The 23,482-nt window shown below is 55.3% G+C and overlaps 1 protein-coding gene across 3 annotated transcripts in view; it reads left to right on the top strand.

The window, feature by feature from the left end:
- The window catches only part of KLHL29 (kelch like family member 29), a 300,305-nt gene that overhangs the window by 221,299 nt on the left and 55,524 nt on the right, over positions 1 to 23,482 (top strand). For all 3 annotated transcript variants that reach the window (XM_066386309.1, XM_066386310.1, XM_066386308.1), the window contains one exon: positions 20,596 to 20,737. In XM_066386309.1, coding sequence (XP_066242406.1) covers positions 20,596 to 20,737 — 142 coding nt within the window. The remainder of the gene's footprint in view (positions 1 to 20,595; positions 20,738 to 23,482) is intronic.

A 23,482-nucleotide genomic window follows, 5' to 3' on the forward strand; every position in this document is an offset into this window, starting at 1 on the left:
AAAAGGGTCCCTGAATCCCCAAAGTGTTCAGAATGAGGCCAGTGGCTCCGGGAAGCTCTGTGGCCATTCCTCTCTGCTGAGAAAGTCGGAGGCTGTGAACTGTATGAATGGAAACAAGGAGAGGGTGACATGCGGGACAGGGAAACATGCATGGCCCTGGCCTCTCTCACCTGGTACCTCCCACCGCCCACCCCACCCCCGAATGCACTTGGAAGAGCAAAAGACGCAGGCCCCGGCCCCCACCCCCAGACTGACATGAGCTTCTCCCAGTAGTAGGCCCAGCCCCCTGGTCCTGCTGGGCTCCTGGAAGTGACACTTAACACCGTCCGAGTGCCTAGACACCCTCTGACTGTGATTGAGACCCAGGCCCTTGCAAGAGTCCCTCCCACACCCTCAGGACTGCTTTGATGGGAAAAAGAGAGAGAGAGAGAGAGAGAGAGAGAGAGGAAAACCCTCCGGCAGCCCTCCTCTCCCAACTGCAGCTCTCTCAGAGTGGTCCTGACCTCTTTTTACCAGCACAGCCTCAGTTTCTGCCCAGACGATGGGGCCCTGGGGCCGGTGGGCGGGGCAGGAAGGGGGGCCACACAAACCTGAGACTGGAAACCGAGAGAAGCTGAGATCCCTGACTCAGAGGCGAGGGCTCCCTGGCATCCACACCCAATGGGCAGCTGTGGTCTGGGGGGTTTGTTGATGGAGTTCCTATGGGGTAGGGGCTTCAACTGATGCAGACTCCACGGCCCACCTAGGCACTTTTTCCAAGAATGAAAATGACCCTAGGCCCTGTAGCTCAGTGGTTATGCACACAGGTGTTCTAATCAGATCCAACTTCATAGCTTCTCAGCAAGTTAAGTAACGTCGCAGAGACTCACCTGTGAACCTTGTTATGAGGAATAGATCCAATTGTGTAGTAAAGAGTTGCACTCTGTATTTAATAGGATTAGTGCTCCATCAAATGTTATCATTTTCTGTTTAAACCATCAGCACTTTTTACCAGATATCAATACCCCTAAGACGACCTATACCTTTCAGGTCTTGGAAAAGAACAGCATTCTGTCTGTGGAAATAGTGTTAAAATGAGTCTGAGTGAGCCACTAAAATATTTTCAGGGAGGAAACCCCAAGAGAAGCCACGTGAAGTGACCAGTTTCATTTCTACTCTCATTCATTCATTCATTCATCAAATACATATTATGCCAGCTATGTTCTTGGCCCATGCCCTTGAGGAACTCAGGCTAGAGGAGAAAACCCCAGATCAGGATCAGCCCTGAGACCCATCACAGCCCAGAGAAGAAAAATACAGCTCAGATTTGGGCATAAAGAATCATCAGGGAAGGTCTATACTGAAAGGTAGGTCCCAGCTAGGCAAGCAAAGAGATGGTGGCAGAGCACTGTGACTACAAAGGCAGAGGGACCAGAAAAGAATGGAGAGGGATGGAGAGGGTGCAAGAGAGGGTAAGGAGTGTGGGAGGCCTGAGCTGAGGACCAGACTGAGCCCGGTCCTGGGTGGACTCATGGGCTTCACGGCAAGGCCCTGAGGACAGAGGAGGGCCCCTGAGGAGCTTGCAACAGGAGCGGTGTGGCCTGGTTTGCGTTTTGGAAAGTGGGGGGACCTGCTAGGCTCCCAGCCTTGGGATTCTCCCTTCTAAGAACATCACCGAAGCCTGTCCCACCAGAATCCAGAGTCCTTCCAGCCAGGGCATGCCTCGGCATCCACTAGAGATGCAGTGCACGTGTGTATATGTGTATATATGCATATATATATACAATACCCAATATTTATTTTAACTAAGCAGGCGTCCCCAAACTAGGCCTGCGGGCCGCATGCAGCCCCCTGAGGCCATTTATCCGGCCCCCCACAGCACTTCCGGAAGAGCCACCTCTTTCATTGGTGGTCAGTGAGAGGAGCACTGTATGTGGCGGCCCTCCAACGGTCTGAGGGACAGTGAACTGGCCCTCTGTGTAAAAAGTTTGGGGACCCCTGTTATAGAGCTTAGCAAGTCCAAAATCTACAGGGTGGCTTATCAAGCTGGACACCCAGAGAAGAGTTAACGTTGCAGTTCAAGTTCAAAGCCATCTGACGGCAAAATTTCCTCTTGCTCAGGGTGGTCAGTCTTTTGTTCTAGATAGACCTTCAACTGATTAAGTGAGGCCCACTTACATTAGAGAGGACAATCTTGTTTATTCAAATGTCAACTATTTAAATGTAAATCTCACCCAAAACACAGTCACTGAAACACCCAATATAATGTATGACCGCATAGCTGGGCACCATGGCCCAGCCAAACTGATACAGAAAATTAACCATCCCAGGCACCGGCCAGGTCAACATAACCCTTGGCCAGGCGCCCACTCAGGTGAGCAGAGAAAGGTGCTGTACAAGGACAGACATACAGTTGCTGCCCCCACACTGGGTCTGTGGGTCTTTGCTCTCTAGCCTCTTGCCTGCTACCTGTCCCTGGACCAAACCTGTGGCTGCCAGGAGACGGGGCAGGGAGTCACACCCAGCGTCCCTGCAGCTCTTCAGCCGGGGAAGGACACCCTCTCAATTGCAGGTGGTAGTTTCCATTCAGAGCCCCTGCTCGTTGGTCCCCAGACCCAGTGACTGCCCCTCTGCTCACCCCCTACAAGAAGGGGAAGGAAACGTGAATGAAATGTTTTAAAATAATGGTTTTGTGATTGTCCCCACAGCAAGTGAGGCTCTGAGCCTAACACGTCACACATGGGGGCTTCTCCAGGCAAGCCGAGAGCTAGGATTAGCTTCTCCTGCAGGGTTAAGTACATGGTCCCTGCCCGGGCCAGTGGGATACTTTGAGTCACTAGGTGCTCTCGGAGAGGCCGGGGGCCTCAAAGCGACCGGAGAATGAGGAGAGTTGGTTGGAGAATCAGGTCCACCCCTGCAGGCCGTGACGAGGGCTCCTGTGGATTGGGGTCCCAGTGGGCACACGCTGAGCTGGAGGTTCAGGCAGACACCCAAGTGCAGATGTCTGGCGGGCACTTGAATATGCGGGGCACGGTCTTTAAAGGGGACACAGGCAGATCTGGCAGTTGTGCAACACTTAAGTCTAGAAGCATGAGCAGGAGCCCATCTGGGTGTGTGAAAAGCACATTATAGCATCCTGAGAAACAGCAACACTTAGAGAGAGACAGACAAGGCCACAGAGATGGATGTATAGACAGAAGCCAGTGTCTGCCATGGAGGGTGAGAACTACCCACATGAACAGACCTACCTGGGAAGCCAGACCCCCATCCTGGGACCAGTGTGCAGGGAACGAGGGAGCCAGACCCCCATCCTGGGACCAGTGTGCAGGGAGCGAGGGAGCCAGACCCCCATCCTGGGACCAGTGTGCAGGGAACGAGGGAGCCAGACCCCCATCCTGGGACCAGTGTGCAGGGAACGAGGGAGCCAGACCCCCATCCTGGGACCAGTGTGCAGGGAACGAGGGAGCCAGACCCCCATCCTGGGACCAGTGTGCAGGGAACGAGGGAGCCAGACCCCCATCCTGGGACCAGTGTGCAGGGAGCGAGGGAGCCAGACCCCCAATCTGGGACCAGTGTGCAGGGAGCGAGGGAGCCAGACCCCCATCCTGGGACCAGTGAGCAGGGAACGAGTGGGACGTGGGTGGTGCTCAGCCTGGCAGCTCAAGGCAACATGTCCCCTGCGGGGACAGCGCAGACCTGCTGCTTGTTTCCAAGTGCCCGTTTTTCTAATGAGTCTCAGAGGTGAGAAGGGCCTTGTCCAGGTCACACAGCGCCCAGGCCTCCAACTCCCCGTCTGCTGCCCAGCCCCTGGGGAGGCTTGGGGACCACGTGGCAGAGGGCGGAGCCCGGAGACAGCAGGGGGTGCTGCAGCATGTGGGAGGAGCGGAGGTCCCTGGTGCTAACAGGACAGACTCCTTCAGGCAGGAAAGTGGGCAGACTGAAAAGAAGTAGAAAATGCTGACCCCCCGCCCCCCTTCCCCAGGAGAATAAGAAGGAACGTCAATATGTTTTAAAATAGGAGCTGCCAAAATAGGATGTAGCCTCCCTGCTGCACTGTGGGGTGCTTACCAGACAGGCTGCCTGATTCTCATTTGTGAGTAACGGACCCCGGGGTGGGGTACAAGAAAGGATGAAATATATCCTCCCTCCCTTCCTCCCAAGCCTCGCACCTGCTTGCTGCCTGCCACACAAAAGAAGCCCAGAATCATATCATTCTGTGATGGGTAAATGCAGCCCTCCTTATCCAGGGCCCTGGACCAGGGGCAGCCACGGCACACGCCCAGCGGTTAAAGGCTCAGCGGAGTCGAGGGGCTGGGAGAGAGAACCTGGTGTGAGCAGATGGGGAGCTTTGGGGTGTACGGCGCATGCCAGCTGACATCTCTCTACACCCTTGTACATGGGCATGCGAGAGGCAGCATGCGTCAGCTCAGGCTGCCTTAGCAAAGTCCATACATAACCCGGGCAGCTTATGAACAACAGACATGTGTATCTTACCGTTCTGGGGGCTGGAAGGCTATCGAGGCACCAGCATGATTCACTTCTGGTGAGAGCCCTGCTCCAGGACGCCGACTGCCTGCTCTCTTCACATGGAGAGAAGTTGGGTCCTCACGTGGCAGAGAAAGACAGGAGACGCAAGCTTTCCCATGGCCTCTTATAAAGGCACAATCCCTTTCATGAGGGGTTTGTGACCTACTCACCTCCCCAAGGACTCACTGCCTGAAACCATCACATGGAGGTTAGGATTTCGACATGAGAATTATGGAGGACAGAAACATTCAGTCCATAGCAGGGTGAGGACACTTGTGATCAACTGGGGGCTAAGGAGTGTGTGTGCCATGTGAGAACTTGTGTGTGTGAATGCATCTAAGAACGGGACACAGGGGACAATTCCCGTCCAAAAGACAGGGTCACAGCAGCCACTGTGGTGAGCACTTCAGTCAAGCCAACACTTTTTATTTTATTTTAGTGAGAGCAAAGGAGCAGAGAGACAGACTCCTACATGTACCCCGACTGGGATCCACCCAGCAAGCCCACCAGGGCGATGCTGTGCCTATCTGGGATCACTGCTTTGTTGCTCAGCAACTGAGCCTTTATTTTTTAGTACTTGAGATGGAGGGCACAAGTACACCTTGGTGCGGTGCCTGAGGCTGAGTTGCTCAAACCAATGGAGCCATGGCTGTGGGAGGGGAAGAGAGAGAGAAGGAAAGAAGGGGGGAGTGGAGAAGCAGATGGGCATTTCTCCTGTGTGCCCTGACTGGGAATCGAACCCAGGACATCCACACACCAGGCAATGCTCTACCACTGAGCCAACCAACCAGGGCCAAGCTGGCACTTGATACACATCCTGACGTCCATGCCTCACAGGCCTGGGAAGGAGACTAATTCTTGTGCAGGTGGGGACAATGAGGCTCAGAGACATTAAATCCTTACCTGGGGCCTCCAGTAAGGACTCAAACCCCTCATTCTCAAAGGCACTGTGCTCTCTGTGCACCCCCACACCCCTCCTCCTGTCGCTTCAGCCTCAGCCTCCTCCTGCAGGAAGCTTTCTTGGACCCACTCAGCTGGAGTACGTGCTACCCTCTGTCACAGCACTTGATCTCTCTAGATTCCTTGCCTTTCTCTCCACCAATCTGATCTGCTAGAGGGCAGACCCCTTTTCCTGCTCAAACCACAAAGGATGGACAAAGGGTGGTCCTAAGAGATGGAACATAGCACAAGACCACAGACCTGGGCATCTGCTCCCAGACCCTCAGACACCCCACACCAACAGCAGAACTTATCCAAACTTCTGCACATGTCCTCCCCTGCTTGGAATACCTATCCGTCCTTCAGGGCACAGCTTAAGGCCTGTCTCTTCATCCCTCCGCCTGGCAGGCCTTGACTGACACTGAATGAGGACCAGACAAGAAGCAGTTCTCCACGTGGGAAATAACAAGACAGCTTCCACACGCACCCCTGTGCGCCAGCCTAGCTCTAAGTTCCTTGCAGGTATTAATTCATCATCCCATGGTGTAGGTTCTAGAATTATCTTTATTTGTTGGGTAAGGGAATAATGCACAGAGAGATTGGCTTGCCCCTGCTCACCCCACTTGTAACTCAGGACCTGCATTTGAACCAGACGGCCTGGCTCCAACCACCGCCCACAGGAAGAGGCACTCCTGCCCTCAGGCTGCTGCACAGCCACTGAGGAGGTGGTGAGGGCCCGCCCGGTGTGCCCAGTGTGCGGGCGCTCAATGCCTGTCCTTTCCTCCCTGGAGACCTAGCAGCTTGCAGGGTCTGGTGGGCCTGCCCTACGGTGCCTGGAGCCCTTGTGGCCCCTCCGAAGCAGGGGTTACACAGGAATGGCCGTGGGATGATGTGTGGTCTGGAGACGGTACGTTTGCCTGCTCTGCAGAGGGAATGGCTCTGCTTTCTCCTTCCTGTAATTGTGACCATCTGGTTCCCGCCATCGTGTTTGTTGATGTTTTCTTGTTTTAAAACTGAAATGAGTCAGTTGGATGTGGGTTTAGGAAAAAGTGTCTGGCAGGGAAGGAAGCTCCAAGTGGCCATAGGGGCTCTGTCTCAGAGCCACTGCAGAAAACAAAGATTCGTGGGACAGGCGGGGGCGTCTGCCAGTGTCTCCTGCCTTGGGGGGGGCTGCAGCCCCCCACGACCTGAGCAGGCAGGGGAGCCGTGGGTTTGCACGGGGGTGTGAAGGCACGCGTGTGGGCCTGGTGTGTACGGAGGTGAGTTCATGTGTGTGCGCACTCACACACCTGTGTGTTGTCGGAGGGGCTGTAGTACACAGACAGTGTGGGTGGTGAGTCCTGTGTGGAGGAGGTATGCAGAAGGAGGGGGCCACAGGCTGGCCATGGCCACGGTCTGGAGAGTCCCCCATCTCTGAGCAATGCAGATGGTGATGTCAGTGCTGAACCCACATGAGGATGAGCGAAGGGCTGGGCTGTGTGGGTACGGGTTGATAGCCCCCAGAGGTAACGTTTACAAGGGGGCCTTGGCATTGAGCGCAAGATGTACACAGCTGCCCGGAGCCTCCCTTTCTGGGGCACCTATCACCTGGAGGATTCTATTGCCCTGTCTGCCCCACCCCCGGGCTAAGCTTAGGGTTTCTCTGTAGGGCCAGGAGGTTTCGGTGTCCTGCCAAGCACCACGGGGTAGGGATAGGCTTCCTGAGCCAATAACACAGAGGCCCATTAGCTGCCATTTACCGGGAATTTTGAGTCAGTGCCTTGTGCCTCCCTCTTCCTGTTCCCAAATACCAGTCACCTTAGACTCTTGGCTCCTAACTGCTGTTATTTAAGCCAAGGAAGGGTGCCCTGTGGCTCTGCCCCTGCTAACTGGGTCTGCAAGCTCCACACAGCTCTGCGACCTTGATGTGAATTCAGATCGGCTGCCACCAGAGCCGGCGGTACCCTGGCTTTGGTCTCCTGGCCAAACATCCCAGCTTCCTGTAGACATGGTGTGTGTCGTGGGGTCCAGCCTGCTACCCTCTCTTCTTGTCCCCCCCTGTCGGGAATTCTCTGGGCCCAGCAACCAGACAGAACTGATGCAGAAGACTGCCGTGGGCCCAGCATCCTTCTGCCATGCGAGGGCCCCTCATAGTAATATTTGCTGCCATTTGCTGAGCTCTGTCCCAGCTGCTGTGCGAGGCCCTGGAAGCAGAGGAGTTTCACTGAATCAGTCTTTGGAAGAAGAATTAAAATGCCTGTTTCATAGCTGAAGGGGGGGAGGGGCTAGTGCAAGGTCACAAGGCAAGTTGGGGGGGGAGCAGACCTCAAACCCAGACCTTCTGCCCGCCAGGCCAGAGCTCTGATGATTCTGGAAGGGGAGGCCCTTCAGGGGACCTGCGTGCTCTCTGCCTGAGGATGGATGTGTGGCCACCCAGGCTGGCTGGGCTTCCAGCAGCTCTGCAGTCCTGCTCTGCCCCCACCTCTCATCCTGAGTTGCTCCTTGCTCGCAAGCCGCCTGGTGTGTGCTCAGCCTAACTGCACGAGGCAGGCCGTGCAACTCACTCCCCTTCCTGTGATGCTAAGGAGCGCGCCAGGGAAACTTCTCGGGTCTGCATATTTAAGCGTTTTTATTAAGTGGAACAAGCTATTTCTGAACACGAGAATGGCCAACAGCCTTAGAGGAAATTAAAATGAACCATGACAATGGAAAATTGCACAGGGCACGGCAGATTCTCTGGAGATAAATACAACAAGCCTTTCAACAGCGTTTGGGAAAGACTAGAGATCATGGAGATTATGTTGTGAGAGAAAAAAGCAAAGCATCAGAAAATTAGAGCTCAGGCTGGAGGGAGGACCGTATGCTGGTCAGCCCCGTGGTGTCCCTCCGTTAGAACCCCCCACCCTGCGGCCTGGAGGACAAAGTGGGGCAGAGAGAGCTCCATTCAACTCAGCCAGCATTTTCTGAGCACCTACTCCGTGCATGCTGTGTGGGTGCAATGGACCCCCAGTTCATACATTGAGTCCCTGGCTGCACTGTGATGGTGTTCAGAGATGGGTCCTTTGGGAGATAATCTGGTTTAGATGAGGTTACGAGGATGGGGACCCCGTGATAGGACTATGAAAGAGGAAGAGACTAGACTGTCCTTTCTCTTTCTCTCTCTCTCTCTCTCTCTCTCTCTCTCTCTCTGCCATGTGAGGGCACAGCATGAATGCAGCCGTCTGCAAGCCAGGAGGATTTCTCACCGGAAGCCAACCAGAACCCTGATCTGGGGCTTCTAGTGTCCAGAACTGTGAGGAATAAGCTTCTGTTGTTATGTCGCCCGGTCTGCAGTATTCTGTATGGCAGCAGAGGTGACTAATGCAGTGGGGGAGGGAGACAGATACCCAGACCTTGGCTTCAAAAAACTCCCGGGTTCTGAGGGTTATAAGCTGGCACATCTAAGGGTTCAATTGGTATTACAGTAGCTGTTCCGGTTATGATTATAATTACGATTCCTCCATTAGCCGATGTGCTCCCCTAGGCCAGAGACTATTCACTGTTGTGTCTGCAGTACAGACTAGCCTCTCAATAAGAGTAGGGTGGACAGACGGATGGAAGGACGGATGGACAGATGAGTGAATGAATGAATGATGCACCTGAAAGTGATTGGCCCCTGCACGGAGTGGATGGCGCTGTGGCAGCCAGGCGGTGCTTCTTGCAGGTCAAGGGAAGGAAGGCCTGGCCCAGGCTATGTGGCCCCTGCTAAGGAAGGGGCACTGTAGAGGGTGCTTGTCTGGAACCCCCTCCCCCTGACCCTGGTACACACGGCGAGCAGCCACAAGCGGAACGCCCGGCAGCCCTCTCCATGGTGGACCAGGCCCCGCAGGCCCATGAGTTGGGACAGGGGTTGCCCCGCCTCTCACCAAGCACGCCAGACCCTTACACAACTCCCGTCACCCAGAGCCTCACTTCTCCTCTGAGATCACAGCCCAGGAAAAGTCGATCTGTCCATGTACCCAGGAAGGCTTCTTCTCTGTGTCTCCTGCCCCTCCCACCGCCTCCTGAGAACCTTACCCCTTGCTCTCTGCACCCGGATCTCCAGTGGGTGGACTCTGTCTGCCCAGCGAGCGTTCCGAAGCCAAAAGAGAGGGGCTGGTGCAAAAGAATGCCGTTTCCCTTCAAGAAAATCACTTAAACCCCCTCATTCTTTTTTTATTTTTTTTACTTTTTATTATTTTTTTTTTTTTTTTGTATTTTTCTGAAGCTGGAAATGGGGAGAGACAGTCAGACAGACTCCCGCATGCAACCGACCGGGATCCACCCGGCACGCCCACCAGGGGTGACACTCTGCCCACCAGGGGGCGATGCTCTGCCCCTCTGGGGCCTCGCTCTGCCGCGACCAGAGCCACTCTAGCGCCTGGGGCAGAGGCCAAGGAGCCATCCCCAGCGCCCGGGCCATCTTTGCTCCAATGGAGCCTTGGCTGCGGGAGGGGAAGAGAGAGACAGAGAGGAAGGGGGGGGGGGTGGAGAAGCAAATGGGCGCTTCTCCTATGTGCCCTGGTCGGGAATCGAACCCGGGTCCCCTGCACGCCAGGCCGACGCTCTACCGCTGAGCCAACCGGCCAGGGCCTAAACCCCCTCATTCTGCACGAAGGGAGCTGAGCTGGGCTGTGACCAGAGGACATGCCTGTCCATGGGCACCCTGCCTGGCCGCCCGGGGCTCTCGAGCCCAAGTGGAGGGGGAAGCCAGGCACCTGGGAAGATGTAAACGGGGCGCTCGTGTGCTTCTGGAATGTTCCACCGCAGACCTGGTCAGTCCACTGGGCCCCCAGGCCCGCTGCGCCTCCAAAGCCAGGCTCCGGTCCTGAGACGCACATTGGGCCCGGACTTGCTTCGGGGAGGCTTGAAGTCCCGGCTGTAAACTGCTCCAGCGCCTTCAGCTGCGCCGCCCGTCTGAGGACCTGCCTCACAGGGACGTTTGTGCCGCCTTGTTTGTTTCTTTGTCCTACCTGACCTCGGGGTGACCCTGCCACAATCCTCGTTCTTGTTAGGCCTCTAATGAGGTCACTGAAGACGCCTGTGCCGCGCTGGGCGTGGAGTGGAGCTCGGAGTTGGCGTGTGAGTCGCACGGGAGGCTTCAGGATTCAGAAGTGCTCCTGTCGCCAGCAAGCCTTTGTCTGTGGCAGAAAGAGGCGGCACTCTGTCCAGGCCCACCGCTCAGAAGGCAGGTGGAGGGAGCTTTAAGAAGCATCGGGTATTTGCTGAAGAAGGGGCCCTGCAGGAGTACAGATGGTCGGCAAGGACTCAGTCTTGGGGTTCTTTCTGGCTCTGGGTGGGCCCTGCACCCAAGGGGGCTTATTTTATCTGAGAATGCTATCTTGTGGGGCAGAGGGACCCTGCCAGCCCCTGACGGAGCCGTTCTGAGGAGTATGATGCTTCCCCTGGGCCGGTGAGCAGCGGTCTGCAGGAGGGCTTCGCTAGCGTGGTTTAAAATTAATATTAGGACTCAGAGTCTAGGCCTCTGAGGACCAGGTGGGAGCATCACACAGTCCAGCAGGGGACCTGCGTGCGTCCCCACGCGCTCGCTCAGCTCAGCCGCCCACACAGAGGGCTTTTCCTCCCCAGCTTCACCAGGGATTTTGACCCTGCAAATAACAAAGGCTCCTGGAAATGGCTGGTGTCTGATGTGTGTCTGTGAGTCTGCAGCTGACCCTGGGAGGGACAGGCATGTCACAGGCTCTGAGGCTGGGAGGTCGAGGGGTGGTCCCAGAGTCACTGCCTGCGGGGCCAGCATTTGGGAAATGTCCCATCAAAGGCCAGAGCGGGACTGCCCCTGCCCTGCCTGTCTTCCCACCCACCTCAGCAACAAGAATGACGAGGGTCACTGCCGCCCAGGGGGACCCGCCTTGACACAGACGCCAAGGTGAGCAGGGGCAGGCAAGGCGGCTGGGCCTCCGAGCAGGACCGCAGGCTGGGGAGCCGCGAGGGCCGAGGGGAGGGGTCGATGGAAGGCCCGGCCCAGCGCTGCAGGCAGGCGCCCTCGCCCTCCTCCTCCTCGCCTGTCCTGCCTGTCCTCCCGGCCGCTAGCTCACATCACAGGCTCTGCCGAGGGCCAGGCCTGCCCTGCCCCTTTCAGCCGAATGAAAGGGAAGCTGCTATCAGAGGGGCGCTGAAGCCCAGGAAAGGGCCTCTGTCTTTTCAAAGACTTCCATTTGTGATGGGCTTTTTTTTTTTCTAGGTGATCTTATTTCAAAGCCCCTTTGAAAATTGTGTGGGTTTTGTAATGGATGAAAAGTTACTTGGAAAATGGGACTAAGAAGTTTTCCGTTGTAAGTTGTTAGAGGAAAGTTGAAAGCTTTGAGCTGCAAGTTCGGCAGATTTATCATTTCTTTTGTCCACAAGGCCCTCCGTTGGGACAGGTTCCAGGGGCCGGGACAGGGCACACACGAGAGCACGTGTGTGGAAATCCAACCCCAGCCGTGGTCGCTTTACACGTGCGAGGGCAGCCATCTGTGCTGAACTTTGAGCAAAAATGTCTCTAAGGTGTAAACTTTGAAGTCGGAAAGCGGAAAAGCAAATATACTTACAGAATATTATAGGAAGCTGGGCCCTATCAGAGACAATGGCTACCACACAGATGTTCCATATCAGAAAAATAATCATGAAAGAACATGGGCCTGAGAGATGGCGGGGAAGACGCTTGGAAGGAGCCCTGGGCACGTCCACATGGGAGAACGGGCAGGAGAAGCCAGTGAACGGCGCGGAAGGGACAGAAAGCCGGGGGAGGCGTTGTTGCAGCAGCGGGAGGGGGGAGTTTCGGAAGGAGAGGCAGGAAGCCCGCGTGCGGGGTCAGAGAAAGAGGCTGGGAAAAGCCACTGGATCTGGCAGCGGAGGGGAGGGGTGGTCTCACTGCGGTGCTGAGGTGGGCAGCGTTCAAAGGTGAAAATGACAGAAATAGAATCCCAGGTGTTCTGAGCCCCCGTGGAGGGGAATGGCAAGGAGAGGGGAGAAGGCAGACGGGTGCTGGAACAGCAGGTGGAGTGCTCAGACAGGGGTGTCTCTGTCTCCACGTGGGAAAGCCAAGGGGAAGGGGCTATGGGGTGGGGGGAGTAGAAGAGGAGAGAGAGATGTGAAGGATGGACCCTGCCAGCTGTGGAGAGGGGTGGAGGTGTCAGTCTGTGCCGCTCTGGTCTGAGACTAAAGAACTGGCCCCAATGAAAAGGTCCAAGGCCACACTGGCAGAGGTTGGGGGAACACGTCACTGGCCTAGGGCCAAGGGGGTCTGAAGAGAGATGGTCTGGGGACATTCCAGCCATCCCAGAGTCTTAGGATAGCATAGGCTGGTTAGAATCCCAAGCCTGGCATGCTCTAGCTGTTAGGGCACTGCTCCAGGCCTACTCCCTCATCCGCAAAGTGAAGGGGAGAGCACGGAACTCCTCAGGAAGGAAATCATGTCATGCCCAGGCCTGGCCTGTAGGAGGCGTTCATACATGGGAGCTGTTAAGATGGCAGCAGGCCGGGCCACTTTATGGCTGGGGCTTCTTGGGTCCCTACGGTGATCCAATGAGAGAGACAGCACAGGAAATGGTTGGTGGATCCAACTTAAAGTATTCACAGGTAACGCTCAGGGCAAGACACAAAGCCTGGGATCACAGGGCCAGGTTAGAGGCTGACCCCAGGCCTCTGCAGTTGTCTCTCCCACCCAGCCTGTGGCTGCCCTCAGGAAGCTGCCCCTGGAGTCCCTCCTTCCTTACTCAGAGCCCTCACTCGTCCCCACATCACACTGCTTGTCCCCACCCAAGCTCCCAGCAGGAAACTGCCCTCCAGAGACATCATGTTCTGTAATATGATTGGAATCTGAATATATATTTAAAATGACAAGATTGAAATTAAAATTTAAATAAAGAATTACTTTTCTGTAAGTTGCTCCAAAAGCAGTAATTTAGCAGCAAATTGATAGAGAAAGGTAAGCACTGGTCCTTTAAACCATCATGCAGTTTCCGGCATGCGAGCTAGAAGTGTCTCAATTTAACACATCATTGGTTAGTATTATTAGAAATTTCATCGAGCCCTGGAGCGCATTATGGCGCTGCTCCAAAGGGGAGACCAGACCGAGGGCACCGGCCTGGGGCCGGGGGGCCAGAGAGGACAGCCTCGTTAATGGGGGCAGGAGGGGCTCCAGAGGGCCTCCCGGCCCCAAGTGGGGTTCTAACTGCGACTGTTCTCTTGTTTGTAGTTCTGTAGCAGTGGGAATTGAGAGACTCATAAATGTCATTTGCTCTTCCCGGAGGCCACAGATTTATAGCTTTGGTGTTTGTCAACATGTCCTTCTGACCCCTTGAAAGCTAGGCTGGGAACAGGAGCCCATCACGACAGCGTGACCAATGAGCTGGCGCCTATGAGTCCCTACAGCGAGACCCAAAAGTCTGTCCCGTTTAGGACCTGCCAGCAGCTTCAGCTCTGAGGTTACCCCTTCCAGGGCACAAATGGCCTGAGAGCTTGAATGTCAAGACCCCGGAGTAAGGTCCAGGGACTACCTGCGTCACCTGCTAAAGCTTGTTAAAGAGCCATGTTTCGGGGTCTCCCACCCCAGACCTGAATCTGAAGCTCTGGAGGTAGGTCCCGAAACCTGCGTTCTTAACCCCCGACACTAGTGTGCATGCGCACTGACGTAGAGAACCCTGACAATGAGGTGGTCAATGCTTACCTGTGTGGTCTTGGAATCAGTGCCTGCATTGACAACCTGACCGTCCTAGAGAGCCAACAGTCTAGGTGTATAAACCATAGCCGTCCTCTGAAAACCAGACACCAATAGCGCTCTTCCCCATGCCTGAAATCCCACCTTTCAATACCATTCCTTTCAGTAAGAACTGCCTTTCTGGGGCCTCCCCTTTGCAGTACAGAGGCCCGAGAGGCTCTGTCCCAACACACCAGTCTGAATGAGTCAACTACGTACTGGCGCCCGTCAGCTTGCACAGGCGGACTGGACACCGTGAAGACCCTAAGTGCCTCGCAGTGGAGAGGATGCTGAAAAGGAAGTGACACTCCACTCTGCAGGGAATAGCCCACCCAGCCGGGCTCAGTCCTGGAGCTGGCAGCACTGTGATGGGAGAACCTGCTCTTGCTATTCTAGAGGAGACCTGAGAACCCTCTGATGCTGGGCCCAGGACACCAGAGCTCTCCGCCATCTGCATGCTCCCAAATCACGTGCCTCTGCCCCCAGCCTCTATAGAGCGTGGACTTGGAGCTGTGCTGGTTTCCTCAAGTTGCCCAACTTCCAGACTGAAATCTCCCCGTGTGTTTGAGCAGCAGGCACGGGCCTGTGCTCCAGCTGCAAGGGAAGCTGGCAGAGCATGTTTCCTGGCTTCAAATCAGAAAAAGCGTCAAAGGTCCACGGCAGGGATCAGGCATATCAGCAGCCCTTCATCAGAAGGTGCCCTCAGAATGCAGAGCCAAGGGGGATGGGGTATCACACCAAAGCTTGTCTTTCCCAATGTCGGCAGAAATTACAAGGAGTCGTGAGACCAAAATGAGGCTGCAGATCCAGCTCAGAGTGCGGTCTGCCCAGGTCACCCATGGCTTCCCAGTTGTCCTCCCTGTGGCTTCTCAGTTATGATCCAAGGCCATTTCCTGTCCCCACCCCCCACCTAGCTGCATGTGCCTGGGAAGAGGCGCACCAACTTTAGTTTAAGCACTTACATAACTACAGTCCCAGTTATGGTTACCCTGCCTCTGATCCTCTGTGGAGCACAAAGGGATGCATGTGACACTGACACTGTTGTGTTTATATGTCAAGAGCAGCACACAAAGGACTTTCGATCTTTTACTATTTTACAATATACACAGTAGACTGTGTATCCTTTTGTTTTTAGTGGCTTTAAACATTTTATCACATCTCACAAATTTGTGCACAGACATTCTGAGCGGTCTTGGCTGGACCGTCTAAAACTCCCATGTTGACTAGAATCACTCGGTGGTATTCATCTGACCACTGGCCTGGTCTGGAGGGTCTGAGAGACCAAGCTAGAGGTCATGAGTCTTCTTCAAAGACGAGGCCCAGAGCTGGCATAGTGACACAGCATCGTGGTTCTGTTCCCTATGGTTACTCTGCCAACCTGTGTCACCCTCACAAGTCCTTGGTGCAAATGTTTCCCACCCACTAGTATAAATTCCCCAAGGGCGGGAATCATGCCTTGACCATCACTGTGCCCCGGTGCCCAGCAGTGCTTCTGGCCCAGAGCGAATACAGAAGCATTGTCTGACCAATTATACCGAGGTAAAGGTGGGGACTCTGGGCTCCCTGGAGGGGAGGGGCCCATTACTGTAAGGGGTGAGACTGGCTGTGACACTCGGCAGAAGGCACCCCTGCCAGCCCTGTCAGTGCCACACAAAGGGCAGCAGCGTCAGGCTCGTAGGTTTCAGTCTGTGGAAGCAGTTTCATCAGCAGGAAAGGGACTTGGGTGCTGGCTTTGTCATTTCCCTGCGTGAGCCTAGCCCTGTCATTTGTATGTGGGCTGGAAGCATACTAGTTGTGCTGCGGGGTCCTTGGTGGCTGACTCCAGCCCAAATCTGTCATCCTTATTCAATCCTGTTTAGTTTTCATGGCCCAACACCAGCCCCATGCATTCCAGAAGCTCTCCCTGACTTCCAGACTCCGTTGATTCGCCAGTCTTCTTGGTAAACGGCAGAAGAGACTGAGTTCTGGTTTCTCCGGGTGAACCCTTCACCCTAGCCCCACAGAGGTGGGCACCACCTCAGCATCCAGTTTCACAATACTCATGCCCGTGAGCTGGGGGCAGTAGTTTGGGGCATCAGGCCCCTGACCAGCCTCCAGGGCAATGATGTTGGGGGTCTCAGCACATGAGGCCCTCACAGTCTGGAAACCTCATCACCCCAGTGAGGGGACCTCATTGCATCCCATTGCCCAAGCACCCCGAGCTATTTCACACGTGTGCTCACAGTATCTACTCTTCCTCAGTGCACACCATGCATTCACACACTCACTGAACCTACAGTGACGCGTGCGCCTACTGTTGACCCTGCTCCCATTCACTCATTCGCTGGGCATCTCCCAGCCTGGGCACAGGCTGGGCCAGGCTCCGTGCTGGATCCCTGCTTTCATGGAACCGGCCCACCACGAGGTCAGTACAGCCCCAGAGGCAGTGTGACCGACCGCCGTGCACACAGGGTATAAGGATAAGACACCGCAAGGCACGTGAGGACTCCCAGGGAGGCTCATCCTTTCAAACCAGCCCAACCACCTGGACGCTGCTGGCCCATACAGCACCTACGTGTCAGCAGGAAAAACTGCTTCCTCTGAGTGGACAAGTTAGAGAAAGCAGCCCCTCGGGGCTGTCACAGCTTCCTGGGCACATAGCCCAGTGAGCACACGGTGCCCTGTGGGAGGATACATGCCTCTGTGTCCCCAGCGGTATCAACCCCTCAGCCTCTGCCAGGCATCTCTGCAAAGTGCACCGCCTGCCCCCGCACACCTTCCCCTGCACGGAGCAGACCCGCAGGGCAGCGCTGTGGGCCCCGTAACCGGCTCTCCCCAAGCTAATAGACAGCTCGGTGGCCCAGGGAGGCTTATTCCAGGAGGTCCCACCCGTGACAGCGGGCACTTCGGCCATGCCGCCGCCTCTCACAGTCTCATCTATTAAGGATCAGGGTCTTGAGTGTTCTTCAGTCACAGAAAGAAGCAGGATGCTGTCAGCCACCGTAAAAATGTGACCTTTGAAAATTTACAAGAGCTGGGGTTTAAAAGCAGCTGCGTTAATGATGCATCCCATTAGCATCTCATTAAAGTGAAGCAGAGAGAAGCCTCCTTTGGCCCGATGATGGGCAGATAGGGCCGCTTCGCAGCGCCAGGCAGAAGGAGGGCTCTCTTCATTTGCCTCTCTCTGCCAGGTGCCATCATGTCACAGGAGCAGAAGCATGGCCAGGAACGCTGGGGAAAGGCCAGATGTCTGGGTGCCTTCACTGATGTTGCAGACGACCACAGTGGCAGGGGGCAAAGAGAGGCTCTCCCAGCCCTGCCTTCCCGCCCCGGCCCGAGCTGCCACCCTGGTTAGTTTCTGTGGCATTCTCGCGTACAGGGCAGCCCCTGGCGAGGAGCACAACTCCAGGGGGCCTGCTATTTGGGCTGGGGGTGGACCGGAGAGCCTTTGGTGGCATCTCGGACCTCTGAACCGGACTGTGGAGGAAAGGCGTGGCAGAAGCTGGGTTCAGAGCTGGAGCCGCCGACCCACACATGTTCCCCAGAAGCCTTCAGAACCCGGACCACAAGTTTATTTTGGACTGGAGCCTGTTGCAAGAGGCTCTGGTCAGGCCGAGCTGACTCACATTGCCGGATGTCCCCCAACCTGGACGTCCAGGCACCTCGGCAAAGCGCACAGCCCATGTCCATGTTTTTTCTGGAGGGAGTGGAGGACGGAATGTTCATGTCATTACTTTAATAGAATAAATAAAAATTCTTGAACTGCAACTTGCTCACAGTTTCAGAAGCCACTAGTGCTAGGTACCATACGAGTGGCCTTATCTATGTTTCCTAAAGAAAAAAAAATAAGATTCTGTTTTTCTTCTTACAGCAGAACACATTTCCCGTACATAAGAACTCACTTGTAATATTCATGAAAGACAACCAGACAGCACACCAGCTGTAGCCACGCCCAGTCTCCCCAGTGCCCAGGGCCCCTGCACCCAGCTTCCTTATGGAGTCTAAGTCCCTCACTGTTTGCAGGGGTGGCTGAGTGCTCGGCTCCGCTGGGACGCGTGACCCCAGCGCCTTGGGCTGGGCTGGGTCCGGAACAGGGGTCCAGGGCTTGCTCACTGAATAAACCAACTAACAAAGACGCGAATGACTGAGCTGGCAGAGCTGTTCTGGAACTGATGTTAAGGCAAAACGGGAACTCCTGAAGTTGCAGAGTTCAGAGTCTGGTTACCCATTCTCAAGGGAAGGCCCCAGCCGCCTCTGCTGACGGCAACGCCTGTTGTAAGGGCCAGACCCAGGGCTTCCGAGTTTCCAGAGCCCTCACCTACCCTGTCAAGGCACCAGGCAGGGCCTGGGATGCTGATTTGGCCGGGAGAAATGAGACTATTGGAGATCCCTGAGAACCAAACCTGCCTCTGGCCTGGGAGGCCTCCAGAAATCCCAGGCAGCAGAGAGGAGCTGCAGCGCCCCCTACTGGCAGGAGGAGGTTTTGTCTCATCAGTGGAGGAGGGTGCTAATGAAGAGGCCCGTGTCCTCCTTCAGACTTCCCCAAACAGAGCCTTTGATGGGACATCGCACAGGCTCTTGCACCCTCAGACGCTCCTGATTGCGAGGAAGCAACCTCTGAACCCCCAGCACCCCCAAGAACCTGGGAAGCCAGAGGGGCTGCAGACAGGACACAATTCCCACCCCTCCCCCCACCCCAAGCCTGCATCTGTCCCACAGACAAACACAGGGCAGGAGCCTCTGATCAGGAAGCTTGTCTGTTGAATGTTCTTTCCTCAGGAGGGTCGCTCTTTCCTTTTTTTCCTGCTCTGTTCACAGACACAGAGCATCTGAAATGCAGGCCAGCGATCAAGTGCAGCCTCATGCAATTAGCTCGGTGTGGCCTGTGGTCCTAATGGGACATGGCTCCCGCGCCTCCCAGCGGGCTCCAGGGCAGATGTGGCTGTCCCCTGCATTAGGCATCAAAGTCCCCACAAGAACTGTCTGTCTCCCAGCTCATGCCCCCCATCCCACCCCCACCCTCATCAGCCTGGGGTCAGAGGCTCAGCAAGGGGCGCTGGCCCCCACCCACTGGGTCACTGGGTCAGCTTCCATCAGAAGCCACCAGGACCGTGGCTTCACCTAAAAAGGCCTGCAGGTGCCGTTTGTGACTGTCTCCAATGGGCAGCTAGCTGCCTCTGTCCCCCAACACCCCACCCCGCCCTTTACCCCAAAACTTGCTGGGCCCCAGCTGTGCTGCGGGGAGCCATGGTCACTCCTGAAGCCACCTCTGCTGAGACCCACACCCCCTCCCACCCCAGTTACCCCAGTCCCAGGCTCTCCCACATGCTTTCGGGAATGATTTTGTTTATTACACAGGGAGGGGCAAAAGTAGTTATTTGTATGGAAAATAATACAATAATTAATAAATAATAGCACAAGAATGAACTGTGTTTCACGTACTCACAACTGTAAACCTGCTTTTTTTTTTACCGGTAATGTTAATGGCTGTAGTAGAACATCTGGCAAATACAGAAACATGTGGACAAGAGAATAAGTTATCCATAATCCTCTCACCCAAGGATAGCATCCCTGCTAACATTTCAGTTTCTTCCTCCTGCACATATTGTTTACATGGTGAGGTTATATTTGTGTCATTTTGTGTCCTGCTTTCTTCATTTAACATTACAGTGCAGGTATTTTGCCATCTCATTAAGAACTCCTAGCAAACATGATTTTTAGTGATTATATATTATTCCACCATTAGGCTGTGGCTCAGGGAGACCAACATGGGCCTAATGATTGTTTCCACCCTGAGGTTCATTTTTTCTTTAATCTAAATATCTGTTAGACTATGAGATCCTGGAGCCGGCATCTGCCTCCGGCCTGCTGTGAGGAACTGAGGGTCTTGGTGAAGGTGTTTCCTGCCTTCCCTCCCTGGTGGCAGGACGGGGGCTGTCCTCCCACTAGCCCGGATCCCCACTCGCCCTCTTGTCTCCTCTGAAGTGGGACTTCTGGGGTCTCCGAGGCCAGTGTGGGGGCAGGATGGGACCCAATAGGTGAGCTTTGGAAAGCCGTCCTCTCACATGTCAGAGGGCCAGGCACCTGGTGGCACTGAGCCCAGGCTGAGTAGTCAGTGCTCAGCGCGTGCACGTGGATGTTGTTGCAGTTTATTAATGAGCCAGGGGTTGAGGGGACTTCACATCTCAGGACAGAATGCTCTTTCCTTTGCGATAGCTTCAGTGCAATGAGTAGCCGCAGAGGGTGGTCAGAAAAGTACTGGGTTGAGTGCTCCTGGAGGTAGGAGTTTAGCAGAGGTCACAGCTGCTGCTACTGTGCCAAACGTTCTGTAATGCCCTGTGGGACTGGGTGCGGGCCAGGCCTCTGCCTCGGCCCCATGGCTCAGGCAGCAGGAGGACTGGCGGGGGAAAGGGGGGTCCCAGGGCAGGACCCTGGCCGGGCTGTGCTCACAGTCCTGTTCTGCTTCTCCCCAGGCGCCCGGCATCTCCAAAGCGGACAGTCAGTCCCAGGGACTCACGACCAGCATCCGGTGGGGGCAGACGCCCATCAATCAGTCCACACCCTGGGACACTGATGAGCCACCTGCCAAACAGATGAGGGAGAGCGACAATCCAGGTGTGTACTTCCTCCACAGACGGAGACACCTACGCTAGGGCTGGGAGAGGTGCCAGGGGCCTCCGGGTGCCCAGCGCCTTGGCAGGGCCTGCGCATGGGCCTGCAGCTGCCCAGGCCTCAGCCTGTGTTCAGCAAGGCAGGCCGTGCATGTTATTTCCTGGGCAGTAGCTCTGCCTCTACCCCTTTCTCTGCTGCACAAGAAAGTGTTTGGGAGAAAGCAAGGGAGTGAGAGTGACCTGGTGGGAGTGACTTTGAATCTGCTTAGGGTTATTTTGAACAGTTAGTTACTCCCAAACATCAATACCCTGATTTATAACAAATTTCTCAAGTTATACCTTCCAGTTAGGTTCTGCCTTGCCAATGGTCACATAAAAACAGGGTGCTCCAACCCTGCCCCCCAGGACTGGGAACTCAAACCTCTTACAGGACCCCCGCCTTCTCTGGACAGCTGTGACCATAACAAAAGCCTCCCCTGTTGTCTCCCATTGGGATACACAGACAAGTCCATCTGGCCCTCCATTCCTCCAGCCTACATATATATATCTGGAGACCCCACTCATGCCCCCCACCCAAGCCTTCTGCGGGACAAACCCCCAAGTCCTTCAGCCATGCCCCAGAGCTCGTCGTTTCCAGGCCCTTTATCATCAGAGGGGTTCCTCCAGTCGCATTGTTTAACAGGGATCCCAGCCATCGCAGCCAGAATCCATGTCTGGCCTGCCCGGCACCCCCTTCTTCCAGCCCCTCTGCTACGGTCATCGGTCATCGCAGCCATCTATCACTTCAGCTCTGCTGGCAGCCACATCACGTGCTGTCTCAACAGTAAGATCCAATCCTGCCAAGTGGCTGCTCGGACCCCTGTCCCTCTCCTCACAATCTGGTGAGGCAGCTGGGTGGGGAGACCCAAGGGCAAGACCTTGTTGATGTCTTTTTGTGACTCTTAGGATCTCTTAGGTCCCTGCTTTTCCTGCTGACCTGGGCCTAAGACTTCCACTATTATGTCACCTGCAGACTTAGACATGATGTCTTCCACATCATCATCCAAGTCGTTGATACACATGGCGGGAAGGGCTGGGTTCACATCACTAGATGTCTCTCTCGGGCGCCAGCATCCTCTGGGCCGTTCCTCAGCTCCAGTCAGTCACCTCTGCGACACGGCATCTTTGTGTCTTCACTGCGAAGCTGAGACCTGGCCAGCTGCGCTCTGAAGTCCTGGGGCATTTTTCTGCTCCTCCTGGAGAAAACCCAGCTCAGGAAGACATGCCTTGTCCTTAAGACAGCAGGCTGGCTTCCAGTGGTGCCGCCTCTTCTCCTTCAGGCTGGGGGACAGCCCCCTAAGCAGCCATGCTAGAATCTTGCTGGTGACCACTTCACCGGCGTTTGCCAGCTTCCAGGTTCCTCCCACCTCTCTCGTCGTTGGGGTTAGCACTCTTTGTCACACATGTCTTCTGCGCCTTGCTCTGTCATCGCGATGCTTGCAGCAGCCCTGTGAAGTCAGTGTTGTTATTGTCCCATTACAGACGAGCACACCGACGGGGGGGGGGGGGGGGGGGGGGGGGGGGGTTGCCTAAGGTCACTCGGTTAGTGAGGGCAGAACCGGGACTACCGTCCTGGTTCCTCTGACTCCAAGCCCAGCTGTTCACCACCATGCACAGATGCTCTCCCTTTGGAAGACTCCGCGGGGACAGCGCCCTCTGGTGGTGTGACATCGCCCTGCCATCTTGGTTCTTTCCAGGCCACCTAATCTTATTTGTGTGTGGGAGCTCCCAGCCTCAGTATCTCACCTCTGGGGCTGGTGGTCCTGAGTGGCCTCCAGCCCCCACTCTCCTTCCTCAACTCCTTCAATCTGTCCTGCCACTCCAGAGCCATCATGAAAACTAAGGTGATTTTCAGGGGACAGAGACCTAGATCTACAGTCATTCAGTCAGAGGCAACCCAGACTGGCCTTGCCTATCACGCTGTCTTCAAGTCTCACTCACAAGCTTGCTTGAGTCACCTCGGTGTCAGCTCGGCTCAGGGACCCCGAGCCCTGCTCTGCCTGACCTGGGCACAGCTGGTCTTGTGTCTTGTATTGGGTCTCAGGACGCCCCTGTTTTCAGGATTTCCCCAGGGCTAGCCGTGCAGAAGTTGCCTGGCCCCCAGCAAGGCCGTAGAGAGCAGCCCCTCCCCACATTCCCACACCACCCCCGCCGCTGGCTCTGCCTTCCTGCAGCACAGGGCCCATGCATGGGGTCAGGCTCTGCTGCCCTTGCATGGCCCAGGAAAACCTGTCATCACAGTCCAGCTGTCACCCTCAACCTTTCCTAGGCAGTGATTGATTCTCCAAAAAGAAAGAGAAACTACCAACATCTGTGGAACACTGGGCACATACTAGGCACTCTGCTAGAGTTTTTAACGTCTTTTTCTCACTCAGTTCTTCCCAGAAGACCTATAAGGTAGGTATCGCTAGTTCCATGTAACAGATGGGAAGAATGAGGCTCAGAGAAGTTAAGCAACTTGCCCCAGGCTCTTGGCTAGTTAAATGGCAGAATCAAGATTTGAACCCAGATCTCTTTGAAGATCTCCCCTTTTTTACTTCCTGCTTTGTTGCCTCTAGACCTCTCCCGGGCAGGTTGTGCTTCCTGCTCTAAGCCCTCACAGCCATCTGTTTATATATTCCCGTGGCACCTATCTAGTGTGACTGTAGTCACAGATTCTTATTCTCTGAGGTCCTGGGCACAGGTGTCTTGTCCAGCTTTGTGACCTCAG

Source organism: Saccopteryx leptura, chromosome 5 (genome assembly GCF_036850995.1).
Source record: "Saccopteryx leptura isolate mSacLep1 chromosome 5, mSacLep1_pri_phased_curated, whole genome shotgun sequence".
NCBI classification, from domain to species: domain Eukaryota; kingdom Metazoa; phylum Chordata; class Mammalia; order Chiroptera; family Emballonuridae; genus Saccopteryx; species Saccopteryx leptura.